Below are 24,659 nucleotides of genomic sequence, written 5' to 3'. Positions count from 1 at the left end.
ATTCAACACAGACACAAGAATATTTGTTTTTATAAGAATTAAATTAGTGGAATTTTCGAGTATTTAAGAAAATAGTTCAGGTCAAAAATTGACAAAGAAAAGAAAAGAAAAGAAAAGAAAAGAAAAGAAAAGAAAAGAAAAGAAAAAAAGAAAAGAAAAAAGAAAAGAAAAGAAAAGAAAAGAAAAGAAAAGAAAAGAAAAGAAAAGAAAAGAAAAGAAAAGAAGGGGGTGACCACCCCCTTGTGGGTAATTCATATATCTTACAGTGATAATGACAGCTCTTAGTAATATATTAGTCCATCAACATTCTGGTGTTACTTTTCAACTTCTTTAAGAACAGTGTCATTTTCCTATGTTCATGGTTCATATTTTCTTGATTTAACACATATTTGTCAACTATCTTGATTAATGCAACACACAGAAATTCCAATGCATTGACTTCATATCTTAGATACTTGTTTAATATATATCCCTATATCCTATGTAATTTCATATTGTTTATAAGGATATATAGAAAAATATTTTGAATATTTAACATTCTTTTTTCATAGCGTTACCCCGAGAGTAATAAACAGGAAATCAAATTAACGTGGAGCTTTTGAACGCAACATTTGGCTCCATTAAGCTGTCGCCAACCGCCAATAAAGCATGGAAAAGAAGCTAGCTAGCTAGCTAGCGCGCGCTATCGACAAGTAGCCAAGTAAAAAGACAGCTTAGATAACGGAAAACCGTTGGTGCCGTTATTATTCTTCGTTGCTTGGCGTCACCTTTACAGCGGCTAAAATGGTCGAAGACGACGTCCAGTTCATGAGTGTATTTCGAAGCAGGCGAATCAAACTGACTCTACAGACTTCGTCTTACTTTGGTGTCGTTCAGCGCATAAACCGCAACAGAACCGTAGTTTTAGCGGACGGTTAGTGGTCAAATGTTCATTTGGTGATTTTAGCTTATTTTTGCATATTTGCTGCTGGTTTGTTTTCCGTGGCAATACAACATAACCACGCGTGAATGCGTTTCTGTATTGTTTCAGTTGTTTGTTGCAGCAATGGAAATAAAATCCCAGGCTCCAAAATGTTCTTCGGACACGAAATTGTCAACGGTGAGCGTGTTTTATGTGGTGTTTTGAAACTGGCTGACTTTCAACCGTGTATGACGTTCTGTGTGATCCACAGTGGCGTTCGCTGAGGAAGCGGCGGCTGGCAGCGGGTAGGTGCGCGTGAACGGCAGACTGCGGAGGCTTTGGCCTGACGCGCGCGCTAAACTAACGTCCGTTGTGTGACACAGGCACGCGCTCAAAACCCTGGAGGACCAGTTGACGGTGAAAAGGTTTCGGCCACACGGGACGGGTGCGTGTGAAAAAGGGTTGGCATGACCTTAGTTTGTTGTTGGTTTTTCTTTTCAATTCATTAGCTGTGGATTTTCTGCAGACAATGACGATGAAGACGAGCTAATCAACTTTGTTGTCATTGACGAGTTTCACGAGAAGTTCGGATCAGCTGTAAGTGTTCTGTTTTGTTGTCTGGGCCTGTGCTTCATCACCTAAAGTGCGTTGACATGTGTTTGTGTTACTCTCGTCTTTCAGGTGTGGCACATCAAGAAGCAAAGTGTGATTGGTGTGGGAGCGGATGGAGTCGACGCGTTCGACCAAGGGAGACTGAGCTGGTTGCAGGTGGGATGTGTGACACACCACCAGGCTCCCTCCTTCCTTGGTCCATTCCTCTTCCCTTTTCCCTGTAGATTGCCACGAACAACAGGGTTTATCTGTTTGATATCCTGTTACTTGGAGCCCGGGCGTTCAAGAATGGTCTCACTATGATCCTGGAAAACAAGCACGTATTAAAGGTAAGCAGTGCAGGCAATTAGCTGGGATTGGTTTTGAACCCGTACTCATGTTCTGATTTGGCACAGGTCGTCCATGACTGCAGAGCCATTGCTGGATGTCTTATTGCTCAGTTTGGAGTAAAGCTGACCAACGTCTTTGACACGCAGGTAAATATTTGCATGGCAGCCAGTGTGACTCAGTCGTATTAGTCATGTCATTCCTCATGCTTTTTCTGCATGTGTTTAGGTGGCAGATGTCATGTGCTTCTACTCTGAGACGGGAGGGTTTCTGCCCAACAGGGTCAGCACTCTCCAGGAGGTGGTGCGCCTCCATCTGAAGGTGCCTTCCTCCCAACACTTACCCCTTCAAATGAAGTCAGAGCTCACCAAGGTACAGTACACGCCATCTGTTTCATTTACACTTCATAAAATGCTGAAATACTTCCACTGGTTGTTGTTATGTGTATGTGTTGTAATCCCAGGTGTGTTTTTACAGGAGGAAAGGGAAATGTGGTGCAAGCGTCCATGCCCTGTACCTCTGCTGAAGGTGATGGCTCTGTCAGTGATCCACCTGCAGCCTCTGAGACTGGCGCTGTTGGACACGCTCATGACAGACTACATGGCCGCTGTGGACGGGTATCTCAACAGCAGCTACTATGACCCTGATAAACTGCAGCAAATAAGCATGGTGGGTTCTAAATGTTACATTTATTTCAAATGGTAAAATATGGAAAACGTATTGGTGTCACCTAATCTGGAAAGTTGCAGAAGCCAAGTTCTGTTCAGTAATAGTTTAAAGGTGGCTCTAACAGTTAATTTTAAAGTAAGATTCATAATTATACCTTTTTTTTAACTGTTAAAACTGGGGTAAATTATGGTGGTGACAAGATGTGTCCTCTTACAGCAGGTACACAATGCATATACAGTATATAGTTCAATATTTGATTGTCCAGTTTGTTGTTGTTACACCCTCCACAGGACACCGTGTTGGAGTTGCCCAAAGAGTTGATGCAACTGGATGAAATGCATCGTCAGAGGCATGACTGGGCTGCAAACCACTACCCTGTCACAAAGCAGGGTCTGCTGGATCGCTTCAACCCCCGAACTTTGTCTCCCCCTCAAACCCCACATGTTGTCAGGGAGCAGGGCCAGACCAAGCAACAGGAAGACGCTGTTCAGCCCACACCTATGCAGCCACTGACATCTACACAGGCAGACCTTCTCCACCAACCACCTATGAACCCGAAGTCCACTGTGTTATCTACACCATCTATGGATGTCCCTGCTTCTCCCAGTCTCCCAGCCCAGGGGTTTAAGTTGAGTAGACATGCGATCGCTATTGATAACCCATCTGTAGATGTAGGCATAGGACACACCGAGGTACTGATGAATGCAGTTGGAAGAGGAAGGCCCTCAGGGAATAAACAGTTGACACCCCCTTTACCTGCTATAGGAAGAGGCTTTCTTCCATCGATGCCACCAGCCCATGCCACGAGAGAGGGGGGGCATCCTGGTAGGTTGCAGACAGCTTTGCCATTTCCCGATGTCACACCCCCAGGAAGTCTTGCCACAGCTGCTATTGGTGCCGCTGACTTCTTCTAGCTTGATAGAACAGAACCTCTCATTTTCAGTCATTTCAGATATTAAGTGCCACTGAAACTTCCTAAGGTTACAGTTCCCAAACGTTTGGTTTTCATTAAGTCATTTTTTGCTCTGACCACTAGATGTCAGTAAATATTTAGTCTTTGTTACCAGTGTAAAAATGTATTTGTTTAAAAGAACAAATATCTGCCAAGTTGGGCCATTCTATTTAAAAAAAATGAATATAAATTTGTTTTCTGTTATCTGATTATTTTTATCACTATATTTATTCATGTCATAGTATTTTAAAGGGGCAAGAAATAATAGAATTAACTGGTGAAACCCAACCAAAAACATAAAGGGCACCACATGGCCATCGAACTATAATGTGCTAAGCTCAGCATGATTGATTGCCTGTACAGCTTGATTCCTCTGCTGCAGTTAATTGATTGTGAAAAGCAGACACAGACATTGATGGATCTCCTGTTAATTGAGCAACAACATCGCTAGCTGCCACTTTTTCATTACTGGTGCCAAAAAAAGCATCAGGCACCAGCTGAACCATGGTGCTGATTTTCTGCAGCTTCTGTCATCAGTTCAGATCTGCACGATCACAGGTGGCCAGCACCTGCCGTGTCCTACAAAAGCAGGTCTCATTCATGTAATGTGCTACGCAGGCTTTGCAGAGAGCTACTGTTGAGCCATTTATTTTATATTCTATATTCTTTTTGGGTCGTCAGAGGTTGGTTCAAAAACAAGGCAACAATAGTAGGTCAAGGCTGCAGCCCCCGCCCATATTAATCACATCTTATTCCTTAGGTTATCTACATGCAGAGGCTTGGACCCTATCCAAAGCCTTCTAATTGAAAGCATGAAACAGATAAAGTAGGATTTTAATTAACTGGGAGGCAGCTCGGCACAAAGCCTTGCATCTCTCTTAGCAACCAGCTCTGCCTCAGCTTCTGTTAAACACAAGCAGGGTGGATCCTACCCATATGTCTCCTTTAACCCTCTGATATGTGGCTGTTGCTTAGTCTGTGTGTAGGTGGGTTCTGCAGGAAACACAAGGTTTAATACTTTATTTTAAACCCGATTCATGCGTCTGTGCTATTTATTTGAATCTTCAGAAAGTACTTGTTCTGACAAGACCTAAGTATTAATTTAGTTTCATGTTACTTAAATGTCTCTCTGTGGGTACAGCTTGCTTTTTTTATTGCATCACTTAACACTGAAATTGTGGGGGTGGGCTGATGTGTTAGGGGTTCAGGTCTCTGTGGGGCCATGGAGGACAGGCTGCTGTCATTGACAACCAGATTGGGTCTCTTATTTTAGAGGACCTTGCATTTCCTCTCCGTCACAATAATGCCTTATGTGCAGTACTTCCTGTTTCTCAGGCCCAGAAGGAAGGAACAGGGCGCTTGTCACACGGTAGTCACCGCTTCCTCCCTCTCTCCCCCACCGGCCTCCCCTGCTCTCAAACTTCAGACAGTGTTGTGTCCTTCAGAGGGGAAAGATGACTGCACCTTCAGCATCACAGCAGGATGTTGCCGAGCTGTTTTTAGACTCAAGTCGGAAAGGTAGAGCACAGACATAAACACAAACTTTAGGATGTCCAGCTGTGTTGATTTAGCATCCGTAAGTGGAGGTTGAGCTCCGTAAGACCAAATGTTTTGACAGAACAGTTGAAACCAGGAGGCTCACAGTTTGCCCTAGGTGAAATAGATACAGGTCTTATTCTCCAGCTTTCACATCACTTTTATAGGGGGTTGAGTCTTCACCACTCAGCAACATCATGTCCATGAGCCACAGAGCTGCATTATTGATTACATGAGCTTGTGCCACAACACGGCTGTTGTGTCCCTCTTCCCCCACCTCCTTATTTACTTTCATACCCTGATAATGCAAGGATTCCAGTTACCAGCAATACCAACACAAGGTATTCAGAACAGACTAATGCTGCCCCCCCCCTCCCCCCACACACACACACAGAATGAGTGTTAGCCTACACACAGGTTCATAATTAATAGGCTTTCATTAATTATTGAGAATAAGTGGCTAGATTATAATATAATCTATAGTACATCAGTAACATTTATTCATAGTTATTGCATACTGTTCCTCAAATTTTCCAGATTATTATTATTATACTTAGTTGTTGGTTTTTTTTCAATTGGTTTGCTCAGAGAATATGATCTGGTGATCAGGATGAGAGTCAGTAATTCACAATTGTGGCACAACAAATGAGGCGTGTCAACAAAATAATCTCCCCAATTTAATTATTCATGTAACCACATGTAATCCCTTTGTGTTTAAGGAAGGGTGGAATACAATCAGACATCAGGTTCCACTTTGAGACTGGACCACATCCCAGCAGCCAATCTTCCATCTGTTAGCAAAAGCTATTGTTGAATCCCCACCCCCACTTCTACACCTTTCCTTCTCTCACATTCTCTCTGTCCCCTGTCCATAGAAAGGGTGAATTCTTAACGTGAGAAAGGCCGACCTTTCCAGGCGGCCTCTGGAGTGCACCACAAACGAAAACGGCATCAATATTTCGGTTGGCCTTACTAACGGTATGTTAGTAACCCCTGCATTCAGGGCCGCCAACACATAGAAGGTCCCTCAGTATGAGCACACTGACCCAAGCATGTGTACACACACATTATGCATCTTCATGAACTGCTGTTCCATGTTTACTCAGGCAGCACTGGGACCATAAGAGCCTCCTTAACGTAATCAGCCATAATGTGACCTTGACTTGGGACAGATGAGCTCAGATAGAGGATGACGGACAGGTGATGGGAGCAGATGAAGGAGGGTTTAGGTATGTCAGCTGTTTACCTCCGTACGCATGAGGAGGATAGAGAATATTTGTTTTGTTTGGCTCTGGTTGATCCAGACGTACTGCGTAAAAATTATCAAGTGCTGGAGCTGAAGACACATTGATGGAAAACTGCGTACAGCTGCATCTGATCTTCAACGGAAGATTTTATTTATTGCCTTATTGCCTCATTTGAATCTTTTTAGATTGAAAGGTCCATTACTCTACTGTTAATCAGAAGAAAAGGTGTTTATTCACCAGAATTTGTTCCTTCAGCTACAACTGTCTTTGATTAAGAAGATGTGAAATTAGCTTTTGGCAAGTTTGTAATAATTAAAGCTTGCATTGTTTAAGGTGTGTGTGCATGGGTGAGGGTAGCTGTACCCATGGGGGGTGGAGGGGCTGAATTAGTCCTTGCTGGTTGGGTCTGGCAGCTGCTCCCTGAGCCTGGCATGCTGACAGCCTGGCTGTGTGGCGGTGTGTTGTCAGGGCCAACCAGCAGACTGCGAGGGAGGTGGCAAATCCATGCCCAGCACGCACAAACTCTTTCACACTATCAGGCTTTGTCTTGCAAGCAGATTGTCATACTCCCATTACTTGTTATGGCAGAATCATTGGATTAGTATGAGATTATATTGAGTAAGTAAAAGGGACAAATTACACTTGTCACTGAGGAAAATGTAAATGTGAGGCTGAGACAGTGTGAGCACAGTGTTGGCAGCAAGAGTCAGCATATTGGACTGACTTTTAAATATTACCTCTACGAAAGATCTGAATTGTCCTGCAGAGCGATGCAGAAAGAACTGCACTACATAAACATTACCTGGCCAGTGATGAAGTTCTGAAACGTTTATTAGAATTAAAGTGTAAATCTGAATCAGTATTGAATTTAAGCATCATTATTGACCCAACATTGCTTCAGTGCTGTGTTTCTGATTATCTTATCCCTGTCATAGTGCCTTGCTGAGAGTGTCATCTCCCACATGCTCTACACTGTTGTGCGTTCATTGAGTCTTTGACCACCGCTGTGTGGGACAAGGTGTCACCACTGTGATGGGAAGTCTTCTGGGCCTGGGTGGGCCTGCCTTGGCCCAGATGCAGCGGCTTCTGTCCAGGCATGGCACTGGGATATCTGTTGGGCCCAAGAACACCAGCTGCTGTCTGCATGTAACAGACAGCTGTATCTGAATATTCATAGAAAACGCAGATTAAAGCGTGTTTGTTCGGCCCCACATGGTGCGCCTTCAAACGGGCCAAAGTCCGACGAGGCCCAAAAGTCGTAGGTGTAATAGAAGATCCACATGAATGGAAACTCAATCTGTCAGTCTAATCCCTGTTCTGGAGAGAGACCTAGTGGGATTCAGGGTTGGACAAAGTCAAAGCAACACAGCACTGATGTGATTACCATCATTAGTTCAAAGAGCAATTTTACCTTTTGATTGTTAATAGTTTGGTCATTTATTGTTGGAGCAGAAAGCCGCTGCCTATCTTTACCAGCAGCTGTACGGCCTCCGCTCCTGCTCTGTCCAACTTCTTTGGTTGATCCCATTCATCTGGAGCCAGTCGGAGATGAAGCAAGGATTCAGACAAACCCCTTCACTTCACATTCAAAGCATTGGCCGCTGCTTCACCAACCTTGTTTTGGAGGGAGCTTCAGTGGGTGTTTGCTCAAATAATCTGCTGGCTAATGGCAATAGAACCTGTGAATGTGTCTCTACTCTGGAGTTGTATAAAATGAGCAGATGGTCCTTACTTTCCTGTCTGAATGAGTGGAGTGAACCAGTGGGCAAACAGAGGGAGATTTGTGGGTAAACTGTTTAACCTCCCCTCTCTTTGTGTTGTATTGGAGAAGGCAAAATGGTTGCTAACTGTTGACGGACAATGGCTCAGCCCTAATGAGAGCAAAGTGTTTTGGTGCTGCTGGTATAATGAGAATGAAGTGGGACAGCTAATTATTGCAAGCAACTGAAAGCAGCAGAGCCAGATAAGGCTGTTTTATTTTTTAGAATACAGCTGATATTAATGCACAGTAGGATTATTAAGAAACAAGCAGCAGACGTTCAGTATGACTGAGGGAAAGTCTGAGCATCCTATCGTTCCTGTCACACACGCAGTGGAACGTACGTAGGTGTGTTTAGGCTCTTATCTGCTGCTTAATTCTGCTCTGACCCCGAGAGCGTACAACAGAGCATCATCACCGGCAGCAGTAAAACCCACAGGGCATGAAAGCTTTGATTGTTGCCGGTCAGCATCCCCTTGGCAGCCATGTTTGCCTGGTGGGTGTCCTGGTGATTTATGAATGATATGCGTGTGCGTCTTCCTCTTCTGCTTGCCACCCAGTCAGAGTGTCTGAGGACAACGTCAGAAAGGTTTAACTGGTTAAGCATCATAGTCGACTGTTCATTAAAAACTCAATTCTGCTTCCAATCTGTAACTCATTACTTAATTCCACTGTAATGGCTACAGCTACTTTCCAGCAATTGTCTGTATTTGGCTCCCAGGACAGAACTGAGCATCATGATTAGAGGGTTGATTATATCCATCGATAAACAGCAGCAAACACTCACCTCATCAATAGCATAATAACACATTAGTGCCAGAGGAGAATCAAACATGGTGATTGAACATAAACAGACTGATAATAATCCCAAAGGGTTTGTGTAATTCAGTTAATTGCCATCAGACATAGTTTATAATGTGATACACTGTACAACCATTTACAGCTCACATTCAAAAGAAGAACAAATCTTTATATTGTGTAGATAAAGATAAGCGCATGCTACTGGCCTTTGGAAATTTATGGTTGCAGTGTGTGGGTGTAACAGCTCACAGAGCCCTAAAAGGAGACATTTTTGCAAAGGCTTATAGTTTCCCATCAGCTGTGCCTTTGCTTTTGGTGGCAGAAAGGCCAAAGCACTTTCCCGTCATTATGAGAGCTACAGAGAAAGACACACACACACACACACACACACACACACACACACACACACACACACACACACACACACACACACACACAGTCGGGTTTTTCATTAACGTGGGGACTTCCCATTGACATAATGCCTTCCCTAGCCCCTAACCCTAACCATAACCATAACCATCACAAATCAAGGCAGACGTCTAATCTTTGCTCTAATCTGAACCAAAACTCAATTCTAATCACATCTTGACCCCCAAAAAAGCTTTCGGACCGGTGGGGACCTGCCAAGAGTCCCCACGTTGTTGCAGTGTCCTCACCTTGATAGCAAAAAAACATGATTTATGGTCCCCACGTTGAAGGAAAAACGTGTCCACACACGCGCACACACACACACACAGCTTCTGACTCGCTGGACGTATTTCGTATTAAGGTTACAACATCAGCCTCATGAATTATTCTCAGGTTGTCAACCAGAGGCTGCAGTTAGAACAATGAGCATTGTTATGTGTGATAACAACAAACCCCTGCAATTCTGTTAGTTACACCAGGGGATGACACCCATATGGGGGGAAATTGGTGTAGTTAAAGGTGGAAATGACACGGTTTCCTAATTTAATTGTGTCACAAACAAATAACAGCAGGAGCCCTGAGTTTCATGTCGGCATGACACATAACGACACATTGTGTTGTTTTTTTTTTTGTTTAGTCTCTTGTGTTTTCATATTGTAAAGATAAATTCATGTTAAAATACCAAACGGATTCAAACTCTAGTTTCGCACACTCCGCAGTAAAGGTGGGGCCTCTAGTAGGATTCCCACGTTGTCACCCGTTCACAGAGCCGTATTGTCTCAGGAGGAGCCATATTGTCTACGGAGGGTCCCATTCTCCTTTGTCCCCTGATAGGTTTACCAGCAGCAGGCTGCAGTGCGGAGTCACTATCCCATAGGAACAGGAACCAGCCTCAATGTTTCTCGTTGCTTATCTGCTTTTCCCATCATCACTGTCTGTGCTTTGGAAATTAAATGCTACTAACAATATTCTGTCCGTTGTCATGTTCATGTTTTTCTCCACAGAATCTGTGTAGCAACAGCAGATAGATAAATAATTGAAAACAGCTGAACAGTCTGCCTTTCTGGGAAGCGTACATGTCCAAGATACAGTGATGATGAGTTTTAATCAATGGTGTTTGGAAAGCGAGAGATTGTAACTCATTCCTAATGAGACATGCAGCATTTGTTCTTGCACAAACCTTGAATCACTCCTGTAATACACTGTTGTGTTCATGCAAAAAAGTATGTCACAGTCCTCTGTCCTGTAAAGGAGGAACCTCATTTCCTCTGCTCATGCAGGAATTCTGTTGTTTTCCAATAAGGAATGTTGTTTTCCAACTAAATCACAGTCATATTTATTGTTTCCTTATCAAAGCAATTTTGTAAATTTTGTTACTTACTGTGTAAATTTGTATAAGACTGTGCACAGCTGAGCTCGGCGTCGTTCCCAGCATAGTTCAACCTGGCATGAGGTAGCTGGGACTGACCGGGCTGCAAACAAGGCCCCAGCTACCCCGGCCGGCTGTGTACAAATAGTTGGAGGTGAAGGTTCCCATGTCACAGCGAAGCCCGTACGGATGTTGTGGACATTCTTTACAGCATATTTTTATTTCTGTGCGTCTGACAAGCCCCTTGACTCTTCAGAGGCCTTTCATTCCTTGTCCCACTGTGCTGACTGTCAATCTCTGCCTCCCAGAGGATTATTTTCTTCCACGAGAATATTAGTTGTGACAGTGTGGCTCCCCGATGGGATGGTACTGCATAGATCTTGACAAAAATTCATGGTGAAGCCAGAAAGGCATAGTTCTGTAGCTAAATGTAGGCGAGCTGGACTTACAAAACAGGGAGCTGTTTCCCTTTATGGACACACCATGTCACCTTCCGGGAGACTGAGCGAGAGAAGGGGGGTGCAGGGAGGATGTATCACCTCTGCCTAGAATAGATCACTGTTGCATGACCTTGATCATATAGATGAGAGCGCGACGGCTGATTAAGGGCCAGGATGTGCGTGAGACATCCTCTGATGTTCAGGAATTCCCTCATTAAAGAGAGTCATGTTGATTTTCAATAAGAATCAGCCTGCGGAATAAACAGACGTGTTTCCGCCAGCAATTTCAAATAAACACACTTAATTTACTCCACTGAAGTGGGGCTGACAAACAGGTAAAGGTCTTCATATCCTGTGGATTAAGCCCGAAAATAGTCAGGGTCCCCTGTGTTATTAGAGATCGCAAATGAGATAAGCTCACATTCAAATATGTAGAGCAAAACATGGTGTGAATGATATGAAATGTTTCTGTGTGTGGATGATCTTCCCATCTGCTGCAGCTCATTGTAGAGCGGATGAAACGGTTTGTCCAGGATGGCACTAATCACGTCCACCATCCTCCTCTCCGCCACGGCTTCCGGCCTGTGTACAGTAGTTCCAGCCCCTGTTGGCCCCTGTAGCTTTACTATTGCACACATCAAATACTACATGGCTTAGGAAAATACATGAAAATGCTGTAAATCTGACTTTACATCATTTAATGAGTAAATGTTACATTTGAAAACTGATACGGTGACCTGTGTCATAAACAGCCTCATTTGCAGGCATTAGAGACCATTAACGTATCTTCTCTATGGTTTGGTGCTGGTGTGGTACCACTTCAGGTCCTGTTTTTTCTCCCTGCCTCGCTCTCCTGCTTCTAATGTCTGACAAATTGTTTCCAGCTAATTTACGATGGGAGAACAATACCCTGTGGACGTAGCGAAGTGCAAGCTCCAGCGCAGAGAAGAGTGATGTCCTCACAGGAAACACTTGCTGTGATAATAAGATAGTAAGGAAAGCAGGGCCGCTGAAAGGCCATTTAGCAGACTAAATGTACACCATGCAGGGTCCACTACGCTGTTACAGCCGAGCATCATGGAAAAATGTGCATCTTGTCTTTGGCTCTAAGGTTAAACGTCCTAGTCCTTCGTAGTTGTAGCTCAGCTGGTCCAGACGAAATTATAGACTCAGTTCTTGCTGCAATTAGTCACTTGGCTGCGTTGGTGAAGTCAGACCAGCTAAAGCTGTGCCAGAACAAACAGATCTCCTGTGCATTATGGGGCAGCTTGGGTAGAACCCATGCAACCAAGCAGGGAGTCGCTGCCACGTGATAGCTTTTACACCAAACCTTTTTAACAGAAACAATGCACAGCTGAGCCTCCTGCGGAAAATAAACACTTCATTAAAATAAAAAAAGTTTAGATGCATATCTGCAAAGGTTGATTATATGTATTTAGCCCAGATAATCATTTGGATGCACTATAATTACAGCCAGCACCTGTCCCTGGTCCACCTGCACTATTAGCATGAAAGCCAAGCACCAATTATGCCACGATTATACCAACAGAGACAAAAGCTTTTTGCACCAGGGCAACTCTGTAACTTTAGTATTGAAATTGGTCCTGTTTTTTATTTGTCATGCAAGATATTGTGTGGTCTGTATAGTGTATATTATATTTAATGGAGTCGTTGACGCATTTTAACCCCGACCCTCCTTCCAGGCATCTCAGCGTTTCAGTCTTGCCAGTTGGGTTAGGGTTGAGTACAGGTGACACAGAGGACAGCAGGATCAAGGTTATCAGTCGGGCTAATCGACGAGTCGACTTGTTTTCGCTGAGCCCATGAATAGGAAAGCGGAGGAAAAGGAAGGTGGTCTTCAAGGCTGCCATATTTGTTTCAAGATGACAGACACAAGCGAGCAGGAAAAGCTGCTCCTCCATGTGCTAGCGAGTCCCAGTGTGGTGAAGGGTACGAGTCACTCTGGTGGGAAAGGAGAGATGGGGAAGTGGCAAGCCCTCTCAAGATCAATGAATGTGTTGGAAAAAGGAGTGGCCCAGGCAGCCAATAGGGGCCGGGCCACAGGGAGCTGCAGGGAGAGAATGTAAAGTAAACAAGGAAACCACCTGATGTGAGCGGGGTCAGATAAATGCTCGGCCCTCCACACAGGCAGGTGCTTCCTGAGTCCTGCTCTCTCAATCAGTTGAGCCTCGCTGCCCTGCTCTCTTCTCAGTCACAAAGAGCTTTCCTAAAGGTATAACTCATAGCATGAAAGGAAGGCTCAGGATCAGCTCTCAACCGCTGCCTGTTTACTCCACACCGGAGCCACAGGCAAACAGTGAGGGGCAATAAAAAGCAGGCTTTCTGTAGTTCGACCGTCGTAGCGGCTGTAAAGATAAGCCTGTCACGTACAGTGAATGGTGGTGTGATGGTGAGTGTTCTGCAGGGGTCTGTGTCTGCTGATAAGGAACTTTACTTTCACAGTCAAGTGAATAAAATCCTGCAGGGACAGAATACTCCTCCACTCACCTCCACTGCTGCTTTTTGTTTCTCTTTTCCCCTTTTGCTGCCTGGTCTGGGATTGTTCTGCGCTGTCCAGTTTAGGAAGGAAGTCGGTGTGAGAAAGTGCCTGTTTTTTTGGGACCAACAGGAATTGGCCTCATCACAAGCGGTTCCTTTTTTGCCGCTGAAACAATGCACTGGCGTCACACACCTCGACTGGACCTCAGCATTTCACATGGAAAAATGTTCCCAGAATTCCGCTCCCAGGCTCAGGGTAAGGCCGAGGATGGGGTGAAGGTGAGAGGGTGGGAGGTGGAAGGCGGAGGCTCACGTCTGTTAGCGACAATAAGTGACCAGTGGACACACTACCACAAACTGGGAAAGGTAAAGACCAGTACGTTTGGTGCAGCACCATGAATAAGACAGACCGGAGAAATTGTTCCCAAATCCAAATGTTACTTATATGGTTCATCATATCATTTGTAGCAAATTCTACCTTTATGCTCCCCAAAAAACTAGTGTTTCCTTCATGCCCCCCGACCATGGATGAAAAAGGGACAGCGTAATGTACGCTAAAAAACCGCTGCAGTAAACGGAGAATAACATCAGTAATTGTTGCAGTGGTCTTGATCAAATGTTCCTCATTTTCGTCCTCTAAACCACATATCCTGTTAAGAGTTGCAGCACCGGCGGTTAGTGGGTGAAAGGCAGGTTTCAGGCGGTCTACCTCAACTGTAAGTGCTTTTCCTTCTTCACCTTTTTCAGCCTAGTTCTTTCAAATCTAGACTTTACTGCTGTTAAATGTGCTACAGGCTTCACCAGTGTCCTCCATCACCTCAGCTACTGTATGAGAACACCATCTCCACCAGGGTATTGGGGTGACCTGCTTTGTACCACCAACTTAATCTAAATCCTTTTGAAATGCTACACTTAAAAACCTAAAATAATGCACACTGGAGCATCAAGAAGCGGCCGAACAGACGCTATGATGCCATTTCACCACTGTGCTGTGATCTTACACACAGTTTCCACATAAGGAAAAATATGCTCATGAGCATGTGGTCTAGAGACCATAGAGTTCTTGAGAGATGTCAAAATGTAGACAGACACATGAATACTGCCTCTGAGAGCCAAATCTGAGGAATAAGGACCCGCGCAGCCTGACCTCATGGGGTCAAGCTGGAACAACACACCACCGCCATCAGGCCTGGCAGCCAGGGCGCTCCTACTACGCTGCAGGGCGACTTTTAGGAACGAGGCCAGATGCATCCCTGCTAGTTAAGCCCTGTGAGAACGTGTTCATCACCGCAGGCAGGAAGCTCATCTACACGGGCTGAACAGTGGGGCTCCAACCTCAGCGAGCCTTCACCCCTACGCTCCCGCTGGGACAATTAATCAAACAGCACTCCTGTTGACATCATGGCCAAAGCTTTGGTTGGAAGACGAAGGGATCTTCATCTGTTCAATTATCAGATCAGGTGAAATAGAGTTTGTCTATCTGAATGAAATCTGACGAGAAGTTCACATTTGTGTCCTGACACTGGCTGAGCCTCGCACGCATCCATGTTCACTACCTTCAGGCCTAACGCCCGTGCACAACAGCACCAGAAGCAATTCCCAAGAATGTCTTTCCGTGAAATCGGAAGCAAAGGTAGGAAGCTCCTCGTGTACAGACCAAATGGGAAAGGGGCAAATAGGAATTTCAAATCATCGAAGGAAAAAACAACAGACCCTCCTAAAATACTTCTGTGTCCGTCTGCACAAATAAACAATAATGTGTGGTGTACTCTAGAGGTCGTGAGCCCCTGGCCAGGAAGTGGAGGAAGAACAGCAGATAAGAGATCATCAAGCCTCTGCATAATTAAAACAGAATGGTCAGCCTTATCACATTAAATCTCCTGGCATGCCAAGGTGGAATTACTAGATGCTAATCGCGCTGATGGTGAAACTCCCCCGTGGTGACACACAGATTAATATTTGTGATTGCTTTGATGACGACTATTTACAAAGCCAGGCGACTTCAGAGCGCATGAATAGAAGCCGTTTGACACTGAGCTGAGGACACGGAGTCCTGCTGTGCAGCCTCACCTGTTCTCACCTCATGCTAATCGCTAGGTAGCGTTTGAGCTGTGGTCCAGCGAGGCCTGAGGGTTCGTCCTGCTCCTTTTACGCCTCTTCACACCAGCACCTCCTTCCATCTACTGCATTTATCTCTTTCCTTTTTCCTGCTGGGAGCTTTTGTCTTGTGTAAAGTTGTGATGCTTTGACTCACTCACACACACACAGTTAACCTTGTTTGCTTGGCTTCTATGCACTGTTGTGTTGAGGGAGTGTCCTTCACGTTTTCTGCTCCACTGCATCAGTAACAGACAAAGACGCTAGAGGAGCAAGAAGCGTCTCAGCAGATGCACCAGGGTGTGCGATGGTTTGGTCTGAGCGACAGATGCCGATGGTCCCCGCTGACAGTCCACGTGTCAAAGGTGGAGCTGTTGTGTTGGGATCAATATCACGTTGTGAGACCACAGCTCCTGCTTGGTGGCCGGAGGCAGCGGTTCCACACTTGGCCTTTAGGCTGTTTGGATGGGCTGTCGTTCAGCGGCGTGGTGACGTCCACCTCTGCAGCGTGGCGCGTGTTGCCGGTCGCATCGTAAGGGTGGAGAAGTGCTGACATGGCGCTGTTGTGTCAACACTGCAGCAAGAGGGTACCTGGAAAGTTCCACAACAGACCAGCTTTGACCAAAATGGAAAGCATCCATGACGACAGTGGTGCGATAATGCAAAGCAGCGCGGGGCTCATAGACGACCGCCGCCGCCTTTAAGGGTGGCAGGAGGTGATTTCTCATTTGGGGCAACGGGCCTCGATGTGGCAGATCCATTGGCCGCTCACATCAGAAGCCCATTGACTGGAGCCGACAGATTGGGGCAAAGAGATCAAATGTGCTGTAAAGAAGTGTTAAACTGCTGTGGGTGGGTTTGTGGGCTCAAAGGGACCATCTGGTGGCACTGTAGCTGTGCTGGCCTGCAGGCTTGGTACCGCTGAACAGGGTGGGTCCAGACCAGAGGCGGTGCCGTCAGTTGAGCGACGTACGACGACGTCTGCGCAGCGACACTGAAGCTGATGTTTTAACAGTTGACCTGTGTGTCTGTGTGTGTGAGGTGTCACCAGGGTCACTGCCTCAGCCATTTACCGTCAACTGCAAATGAAGTGTAAATAAATATTGGCCTTTAGCAGAGGGCAGTCCTAGAAGCTCTGTGTTCATGGGGGTTACAATAATCCTCTTGTGTTTTGGAAATAATAAGTTTCAACAATTTGCTGGTGTAAGTGTTTAGAGTAAATGTGTTTTGAGTCTGTCCATCTGTTAAACGCGAAAAAGCCATGACTGACAGCAACTAAAGCAGCAGTTTCGTTCAGTTATGTGTGTTTTCCAGAAAATGTGTTTTAAACAACTATAACTTGCGAAGGATGCTGAGATTCTGGAAACCAGGCCACAATGAGGCTCCTCATTTGTTGCCTGATAAGACCGAGCGCGGAGGGACTTTCATACCCAACCGTCTCACAGTCAGAATGTTATTTTTAGTGTTTGGTGCCAGTTAAAATCCCATTAAACCATCTCACAAAACAGTGTCACAAAGAAAAATGAGGATCTGCACCAGGCTGCAGATGGAACTGTCTGTTTCCAAGGCTGTGTTTATGGAGCAACAGCAGAAAAGGCTGTTTGCATTGGCCTCATGAGGACTGAATGTCAGTCTATTGATACACACACAAAGAAATATAAGAAATGATCAAATCAGGAGATTATAGTCTGGAGAGCATCATCAGACAGACATTTCTCCATAACCCGTCAGATCATGTTTTCCTTCATGCCGCACCAAGACGTTCCCATCCAAGCGTGTAAAGCTTTACAGTGAACTGTAACCTGAGCCTCAGGACAACCTTACCCCCTGCCCATCAAATATTAAAGCGCGTGGATGCTGTGATGTTTATGAACCTGCACCGAGTTCTGCTGCAACAAAAGACCGACGTGGCTTTGGATTCCACAGAAACCAGTGAGAGGCTTCAGTGCAGTCACTTCATAGAGAAGCCACAACCACTGATCCAGGATCTGTGATTCAGTGGTGGAAATGGCTGTGACAAGTCTGCTGTGTCTATCAGCTGTGATACAGACTCAACAGCCCATTGTCTCTGCCCTGTAGTGGGATGGGGAACCTTTAAGTCAAAGGTGAGGGTTTAGAGATGAAGTCATCGCTGCAGGAGAGCAGTTGAGGGAACGGCTCCTGAATCCTGTTCCCTCACTGTAACTCCTGCAGACGTTGGCCTGCTGCAGGCGTGATAAAGGTAACAATGCCCGAGCCCAGCAGGACTTTACATGTGATATGCACCTATACGGTGTCACAGCCGCCTTTATGTACTGTTTAGACTCCATTTTCTTTCCCTTCTTGGAAGAAAAATACACTTGAAAGGAGACGAAGCGTTTTCAGTTGGCAGCAGTGGAAGTTATTTCAACAAACACGTAGGATACGATCTTCTCTTTAATTTATATGGGCTTCCAGTTGAGTTACGGGGCGCTGTGAGTTATGACGCTAAATAATGGCTGCGTGCTTGCGCTTGTTATGGCGTTTGTCTAAAGCATAATAAACAGTCACTTTAGTAAATACACTGCGCGTTGGTGCGTCTGCGCGCCGGCCCCAACGACGCTCAGCTCTGAAAACAATCACGTCAATTCAGGGCATGTGGAACAAATGTTTCCCATGAAACACAATTACAGTGATGTTTATCTCCAGCAGCTTTATTTTAGCGGTGGATTTTCTGTTCAGTAAATGCTGAGTTTTTCTCCAGACGCGTAAAGACGCACAGTCAGTGGCTCCAAGGGACAAAACGGAACGGTTTCCCAGAGGTTCGTTCTGCCTAAGAACAATGTGACGCCCGTTTAGCCGAAAACCACAGTAACACAATAAAACGAGTTGGATCTGGTTTGGCAGTGGCCAGTTTGTGTCGTTGGAGGATTCATTTTGCAAGTGCACAACGCGCCGCGTCCAGTCGGAGCAAAAGAAGGTGGAGGAGCGAGTGGGCGGCGTCTGGAGCGGCAGAGTCCGGATAACGACCCCTCGGCCGTATATAAGCGCTTCACGGGACGCACTACGCGCTGATGCTCCGCCACATGCTCGCATCACTGTTGACAGCACCAGTGTGGTATCAGCAGAGCAGAGTCCAACAACAAGCAGCCGGCACAATGGATGGGCAACATAAAGACCGCAGAATGACTCACTTGTGGATATTGACGTTAATGATATTAGTCTAATAATCTACAGTACTGGATAACTCGGTCTTTTCCAACTTCTTCTGGATACGGATTGCGGAGCTGGATCTCGTCCCATAGGCTTTGGAAGACGGATTATATTTATTCTGATCGCTGTTTGTCTCCATCCCGCTGTTTCCATCATCTCTTGGAATAGGAGCGTTTTGTAGGAGGGCAACCTGATTTTTCAAGGATACGCACTTCAAACTCTAAAGGATGGCCGTTTGGTTCACCTCTATCCTCGCAATAGTTATAACGTTATTTACTCAGGTATATGGTTCTGTATAATTAGGAAAACAAAGATTAGAAATGGTGTTGAGTTGTTTTCTGAGCTCACTGCTTCTTTTCTTTTAGGTTTTGGGATCAGGTGTGTTCGAATTAGAACTCCATCACTTTCAAAATAGTCAAGGTTTGCTGGCGAACGGACAGAGCTGCGGAATGGGCGGCTGCAGGACCTTTTTCACGGTGTGTTTGAAGAACTTTCAGACGGAGGTGTCTCGTGGAGACTGTGTGTTTGGCAGCGTCACCACACCTGTTCTGGGCACCGACTCCTTCAGCATCCAACAGGACGCCCGGCTGCGTCTGCCGCTCAAGTACACGTGGCCGGTAGGAGCCACGAGCTTCTCACTTTAATTCTAAACCTTTCATGAACTTGTTTGTACTTGTACTCATGTTTAGTTTATTATTTTGTGTTCTGTGTTCTGTTATAGATCTTTCTTCAAACGTCTTAGTTGTCAAATATACCCTGATAATTTATTATATTTGTAATTATGTTATAAAAGTCCAAGATGTCCGCACTGTACGAGCGAACTCAATCAAACGTTATCTAAACTGAACAAGTAATGTTTGTTTTATTATTTTGATAAAATTAGCCTTTATTTATTTTATATTTCCTACAGGGCGCCTTCTCATTAATCATCGAAGCCTGGTTTTCTCCTGAAGCGGACCCACCTGAAGGTAAGAAGGTGAACTGCGTCTTCCCTCCACTAGAGGGAGACATAGAGCGCGCGTCTTATTACTAACTAGACGTTATCCCACCTTTTGGATCAGTACGGCTGCCCCAGCTGAACCCTCTAAACTGGTGACATATTCATTAGAGCCTTTAATTGTTATGGATCCGCGTTTCATAGGATGTGTGTGTTATGAGTCACAAAACCATTCTTTACAATCACATCTGTCCAACACAATCGCACTTCCCTTGTTTTATTTTTGGCACGCATGGGAAAGTGTACGAGCTCAAACGAGAATGTGAAGCGTTGCCAAAAATCCCGTGACAGCCTTTTCCTGGATTTTACACATTATTTGTAACGGGGATGAGGAAATGTCAAAGATTGTGTAGTTTGACAAAGGAAATACTGATTGTGGATTAATCATCGCTCATCACATGACGGTGTAGTAACTCGTCATATTTCTCTCCACAGGCTCCACCAGGCCGGACTCGCTGATCAGCTCCTTCTCCATCCAGAGGCAGCTGAGCACCGGACACGACTGGTCCGAGGAGGCGCAGAGCGGGGCGCGCGCGGCGCTCAGGTTCTCCTACCGGCTCATCTGCCAAGAAAACTACTACGGGGACACGTGTTCCAAAATATGCGCTCCGAGAGACGACCACTTCGGCCACTACACCTGCAGACCTGACGGAGAGAGAGCGTGCGTGGCGGGGTGGAAGGGCGACTACTGCGACGAACGTGAGGACGTTAGCTGCACATTATTTATGATTGTTGTGTTTACGCAACCTCTCGTCTCTGCACGAGCCGTTATCTGACACCAGGTGTGTGTCGTGTTGCGGAAAGACGAGCTCTCGCGGTGAAACCTGAACGTACCACGAGCCGAGCCGTGTACTTTCGCTCCGGGCGCGTGCGGCTTTTAATCCGCGGGCGACCACGGCGGCTCGCACGCGCCGGGGTTAATCGCGGCATTAACGCCCGCCACGCGCCACTAAATTGCGGGTCTCTATTGTTGAGGCGGCGCAGGGCGGCAGCTGCGCGCGGGGCTCGAACCGGCCGCCGAAAACAATGGGGCAGCTGTCGCGCTTTTAGAGCGCGAGCATCTGCTGCGCGCGAACCAACCGTTTAATGCTAGAACCCCAGGAACCCATGTCACAGAACGGGCACAGTTATTATTCAGACGTATCTGTTTATTTTAAAGGGACACATTCTGACTTTCAAGACATAGTGACGCATCCTGACTCTGTGTGTTGTTTTTTCAGCCATTTGTCTTGAGGGCTGCAATGAAAAGAATGGGAACTGCACGTTACCTGGAGAGTGCAAGTGAGTATTGTCTATTAAAGTTTTATTCACAAACAGCGGGAGACCAACAAACTACAGCCGCACAACGAGCACACACTTGTTCATTGTAACTATGATAAGGTTTCTTTTCTGTCTGACGTGGTGTGTTGTACTGTACATCCAGTTGCAGGAAGGGCTGGCAGGGACTCTTCTGTGATGTGTGTAAACCCCATCCGTTGTGTAAACATGGTACCTGTGAAGATAAGTGGCAGTGCACCTGCACGGAGGGCTGGGGAGGCATGTACTGCGACCAAGGTGAGTGGCCCCCTCATTTAGCTAGTCCGTTTAGCTAGTCCTTTTAGCTAGCTTAATGGAGTCCTGTGGCGTCCTGACCTTTCACCCCTGTGTTGTGCAGACCTGAACTACTGCACCCATCACAAGCCCTGCGCCAACGGGGCCACGTGTCTGAACACGGGCCACGGCAGCTACACCTGCGCCTGCCTGCCGGGCTTCACCGGCGTCAACTGTGAGTCCGCGGTGCGCGAGTGCGACCGGCGGCCCTGTCACAACGGAGGCCGGTGCCTGGTGAGTGCCCCCCCCCCCTCGTTCCCACAACGCACGCCTTCCTGTTTTTGTTTTGGCCTCGGTCTATCTGCCAGTCCAGGAGGATGCTATCGATTGTCAAGTCGGTGGTGACCCAGTTCACAGACTGCACTGTAAATAGAAGGATAATGGGGTTCGCTGGGGGCAGCTGTGAACAGGATGCGATAAGAAAACATCTGACGTGGGGCTTTTAGATAAACTCTCCATCTGCTTTGCCTGCAGGACTCCGACAGCGGCTACCAGTGCGCGTGTCCAAAGGGGTTCGAGGGGCCTCGGTGCGAACACAAGATGCTAACGTGCGCGGAGATGCCCTGCTTCCACGGCGGCACCTGCCGAGAAACGGACAACGGCCACAACTACCTGTGCGAGTGTCCGGCAGGTTACACCGGACTGAACTGTGAGAAGAGAACGGACCGCTGCACGGTGCTGCAGTGCGCTAACGGTGAGCCGCGGTCCCGCGGGTCCTGGGGGGGCGTCGGGTGGCGCACAGCTTCTCTAATCCTGCTTGTCCCGCACAGGTGGACACTGCGTGAGCCACGGCGGCGTCCGGCTCTGCAGCTGCCGCTCCGGCTTCTCGGGGCCGCGCTGCGAGGTCAACGTGGACGAGTGCGCCTCGGGCCCCTGCGCCAACGGCTCCACCTGCATCGACCGCATTAACGACTACTCGTGCACGTGTCCCCCGGGGACCACGGGCCGCCGCTGCGACCGGCCCGCGGACCCCTGCGCCGCCCGGCCCTGCCTGAACGGGGGCACCTGCACCGTGGGGGCCCAGGGCCGGCCCGCCTGCGCCTGCCCGGCCCCCTATGACGGCCCCCAGTGCCAGTCCGCCCACTTGGACCCCGCCCCCAGGGACGGGATGAGCCTGGCGGCCGTCAGCCTGGGGGTGGGCGCCGTGGCGGCGCTGCTGCTCCTGTGCATGGTCGCGGTGGCGGTGCGTCGCGTCAGGAGGCAGAGAAGCCAACAGAGAGACTCTGAGAAGATGAACAACGTCTCCAAGGCGGACTTCCAGAAGGAGAACCTCATCTCTGCGTCGGAGCTCAAGAACACCAATAAAATGATCGATTCGGTGGATTGTCCCAGCAACAAGTCCAATCACAAACCGCTCAACCACTACCAGCTGGACTATAAAACCCGCTCAGGCTACAAGGACGAGCCGTCCGTCCTGGACAAGGAGGAAAACTGTGAAAAGCCAATGGAGAAAACAAAGCAATTTAGCAAAACATATAGGTCAGTGAACGCCACACGACCAAAGCTTCGCCTGCATTCATTTATTTGTTGTTTGTAAAAGTAGCGTTAAACCAGATGAATTCATGTGTTCACGTCTTGATTTTCCAGTGAAAGGCCAGAGTGTCAGATATCAACCATATGTTCCTCCAGAGACTCGATGTACCAGTCTGTCTTCGTAATAGAAGAGGAGAAGAACGAATGCATCATCGCAACCGAGGTAACGTTTACAAATGAATAAAATCCCTCTTTATTCACGTGATTATGCTGTGAAGCAGTGGCTGAGCTTCCCTGTCTCCCTCCCGCCAGGTATAATAAATAGAAGCTGTCCCTGGTCAACATTTGATTTTCTGTGGACTGTTTACACGTGTGGAGAGACTGGGATTTATTTAAATGCAAGTTGCTGCTCTTGAAAACTTGATAACTGGACGGAGCTGGAGTGCTCCTCGAACGCAATAGGACTAAAGCTACTCAACGTTTTGAGAATGTAAAGACTGAAGCCAGACCGACTCGGTTCCGAACCCCCGTCGGCGCCAGGATCCGTGCCCCTCGCCGCCTTCCTGCAGTGATGAGCAATCAACCAATCAGCTCATGGGCTGCGAACCCGCGGAGGGCGACGCGCCTCCGTCCTCGGAGGCCCGCGACGTGCTATGCAAAGAAAAATCAACACTGTGCTCGATCGACAAGCGACAACAACTACTGAAAACGGTTCATTTGTGAATGAAGTTGGTGGGTGATCACTTTGTAAATTGAATCGCGTTTATAAAGAATGTATGCAGCCTAGATCCCAATGCCTTATACATGTTTAGGAGAATAACATGGAGCCCCGCCTTATCTTGATTCCTTTGCACAGCAACATGGAGGTAGTAGAACGTACCAGAACACACAGGATGCTATAGCGCGTGCAGGGAGAGCGTGATGAGGCCTTGCTTGTCTTATGCAAGGTCACCTTTACATGACGACAAAGAAAGACTATCGCACCAAGGACGCCTTTAAAGGAAATTACTGAACCAATAATGTAAGATTAGTAATTCATTAGTAATTTAAGATTATGAAGCACTGATCTTTCTCTTTCTATGTTTTATAAGATTATTTTGTATATACTGTATATTTATATGTTAAGATTAGAAGTATGAATTGTTTTTTTTAAGTTTATGCCCCAAAAAGGTGAATTTATTTTTAAAATGTTGTTAGTGTTTTAATTTTATTTTTTGTTTTCTTTTTGCTATAAAACGAGATACAATGAATACATGTCTGGTACACTGTTTGTTTGTTGGTCTTCCATGGTTGAGTGTACACGTGCTCAGATAAAGGTCGTAGTGAATTTCAATGTCGGAGTCCTTATTTGCGTCAGCTGGTTTTTAAAGCAGCGTCATCGTCGATGGAATGAATGGCACCAATCAGTCAGTGGAAACTAGCGACGTTATGAGAAGATACTCCGACGAGACTTATATTTAAACATTGTGTGTGAAAATAAAGAATCCTTGTGCTCTCTCGCTTGGCTTCATAGAACTGGTACTTTATCGTGAGGTGATGGAGCTCTAGAATGGTTCAGCTAGTGTGGAACGTAAGGCTCGTGGCTGAGCTGCCGCTCGGGGGCAGTAAGTGTGTGACGACGTAAGACGGGGTTTCCTTCTCTGACGTCTCAGCATCAAACGCGTAACGAGCTTAAGACGGAACAAATAAAAGTGGCCCGGCTAATTATGGGTGCTGTGATTATCTAACCAAGGATTAAATAGATGCAGATGGATTTAAGTAGTGAACATTGTAACAAAAGATGTAACAAGAAAGAGACAGACACACGTACA

The 24,659-nt window shown here is 46.5% G+C and overlaps 2 protein-coding genes across 4 annotated transcripts; both read left to right on the top strand.

Annotated features, from left to right (window-relative positions):
* Positions 1-604: 604 nt before the first annotated feature.
* exd1 (exonuclease 3'-5' domain containing 1) lies at positions 605-4,937 on the top strand. 2 transcript variants are annotated; one of them, XM_029138261.3, is made up of 12 exons: positions 605-913; positions 1,031-1,099; positions 1,173-1,206; positions 1,285-1,346; positions 1,428-1,498; positions 1,583-1,669; positions 1,738-1,842; positions 1,909-1,989; positions 2,069-2,212; positions 2,318-2,509; positions 2,800-3,334; positions 4,797-4,937. In XM_029138261.3, the coding sequence occupies exons 1-12, from the start codon at positions 784-786 to the stop codon at positions 4,832-4,834; spliced, it is 1,548 nt and encodes a 515-aa protein (XP_028994094.1). In that variant the 5' UTR covers positions 605-783; the 3' UTR covers positions 4,835-4,937. The 2 variants fall into 2 exon arrangements, with proteins under 2 accessions (XP_028994094.1, XP_055361728.1); XM_055505753.1 differs by lacking the exon at positions 4,797-4,937 and having other exon boundaries at positions 2,800-3,665.
* LOC114848081 (delta-like protein 4) lies at positions 4,843-24,347 on the top strand. 2 transcript variants are annotated; one of them, XM_055505752.1, is made up of 11 exons: positions 4,843-4,979; positions 19,154-19,405; positions 19,699-19,756; positions 20,221-20,484; positions 21,006-21,066; positions 21,209-21,339; positions 21,440-21,609; positions 21,850-22,069; positions 22,146-22,854; positions 22,963-23,071; positions 23,161-24,347. In XM_055505752.1, exons 2-11 carry the CDS (start codon positions 19,238-19,240, stop codon positions 23,164-23,166), a joined length of 1,896 nt encoding a protein of 631 aa, XP_055361727.1. In that variant the 5' UTR covers positions 4,843-4,979; positions 19,154-19,237; the 3' UTR covers positions 23,167-24,347. The 2 variants fall into 2 exon arrangements, with proteins under 2 accessions (XP_055361727.1, XP_028994088.1); XM_029138255.3 differs by lacking the exon at positions 4,843-4,979 and adding an exon at positions 13,886-19,069.
* The last annotated feature ends 312 nt before the right edge of the window (positions 24,348-24,659 follow it).

The sequence above is a fragment of the Betta splendens genome, chromosome 22, assembly GCF_900634795.4.
Source record: "Betta splendens chromosome 22, fBetSpl5.4, whole genome shotgun sequence".
Lineage (NCBI taxonomy): Eukaryota > Metazoa > Chordata > Actinopteri > Anabantiformes > Osphronemidae > Betta > Betta splendens.
The sequence above is the reverse complement of the archived record's forward strand: the minus strand, read 5'-3'. Positions and strand labels throughout refer to the sequence as shown.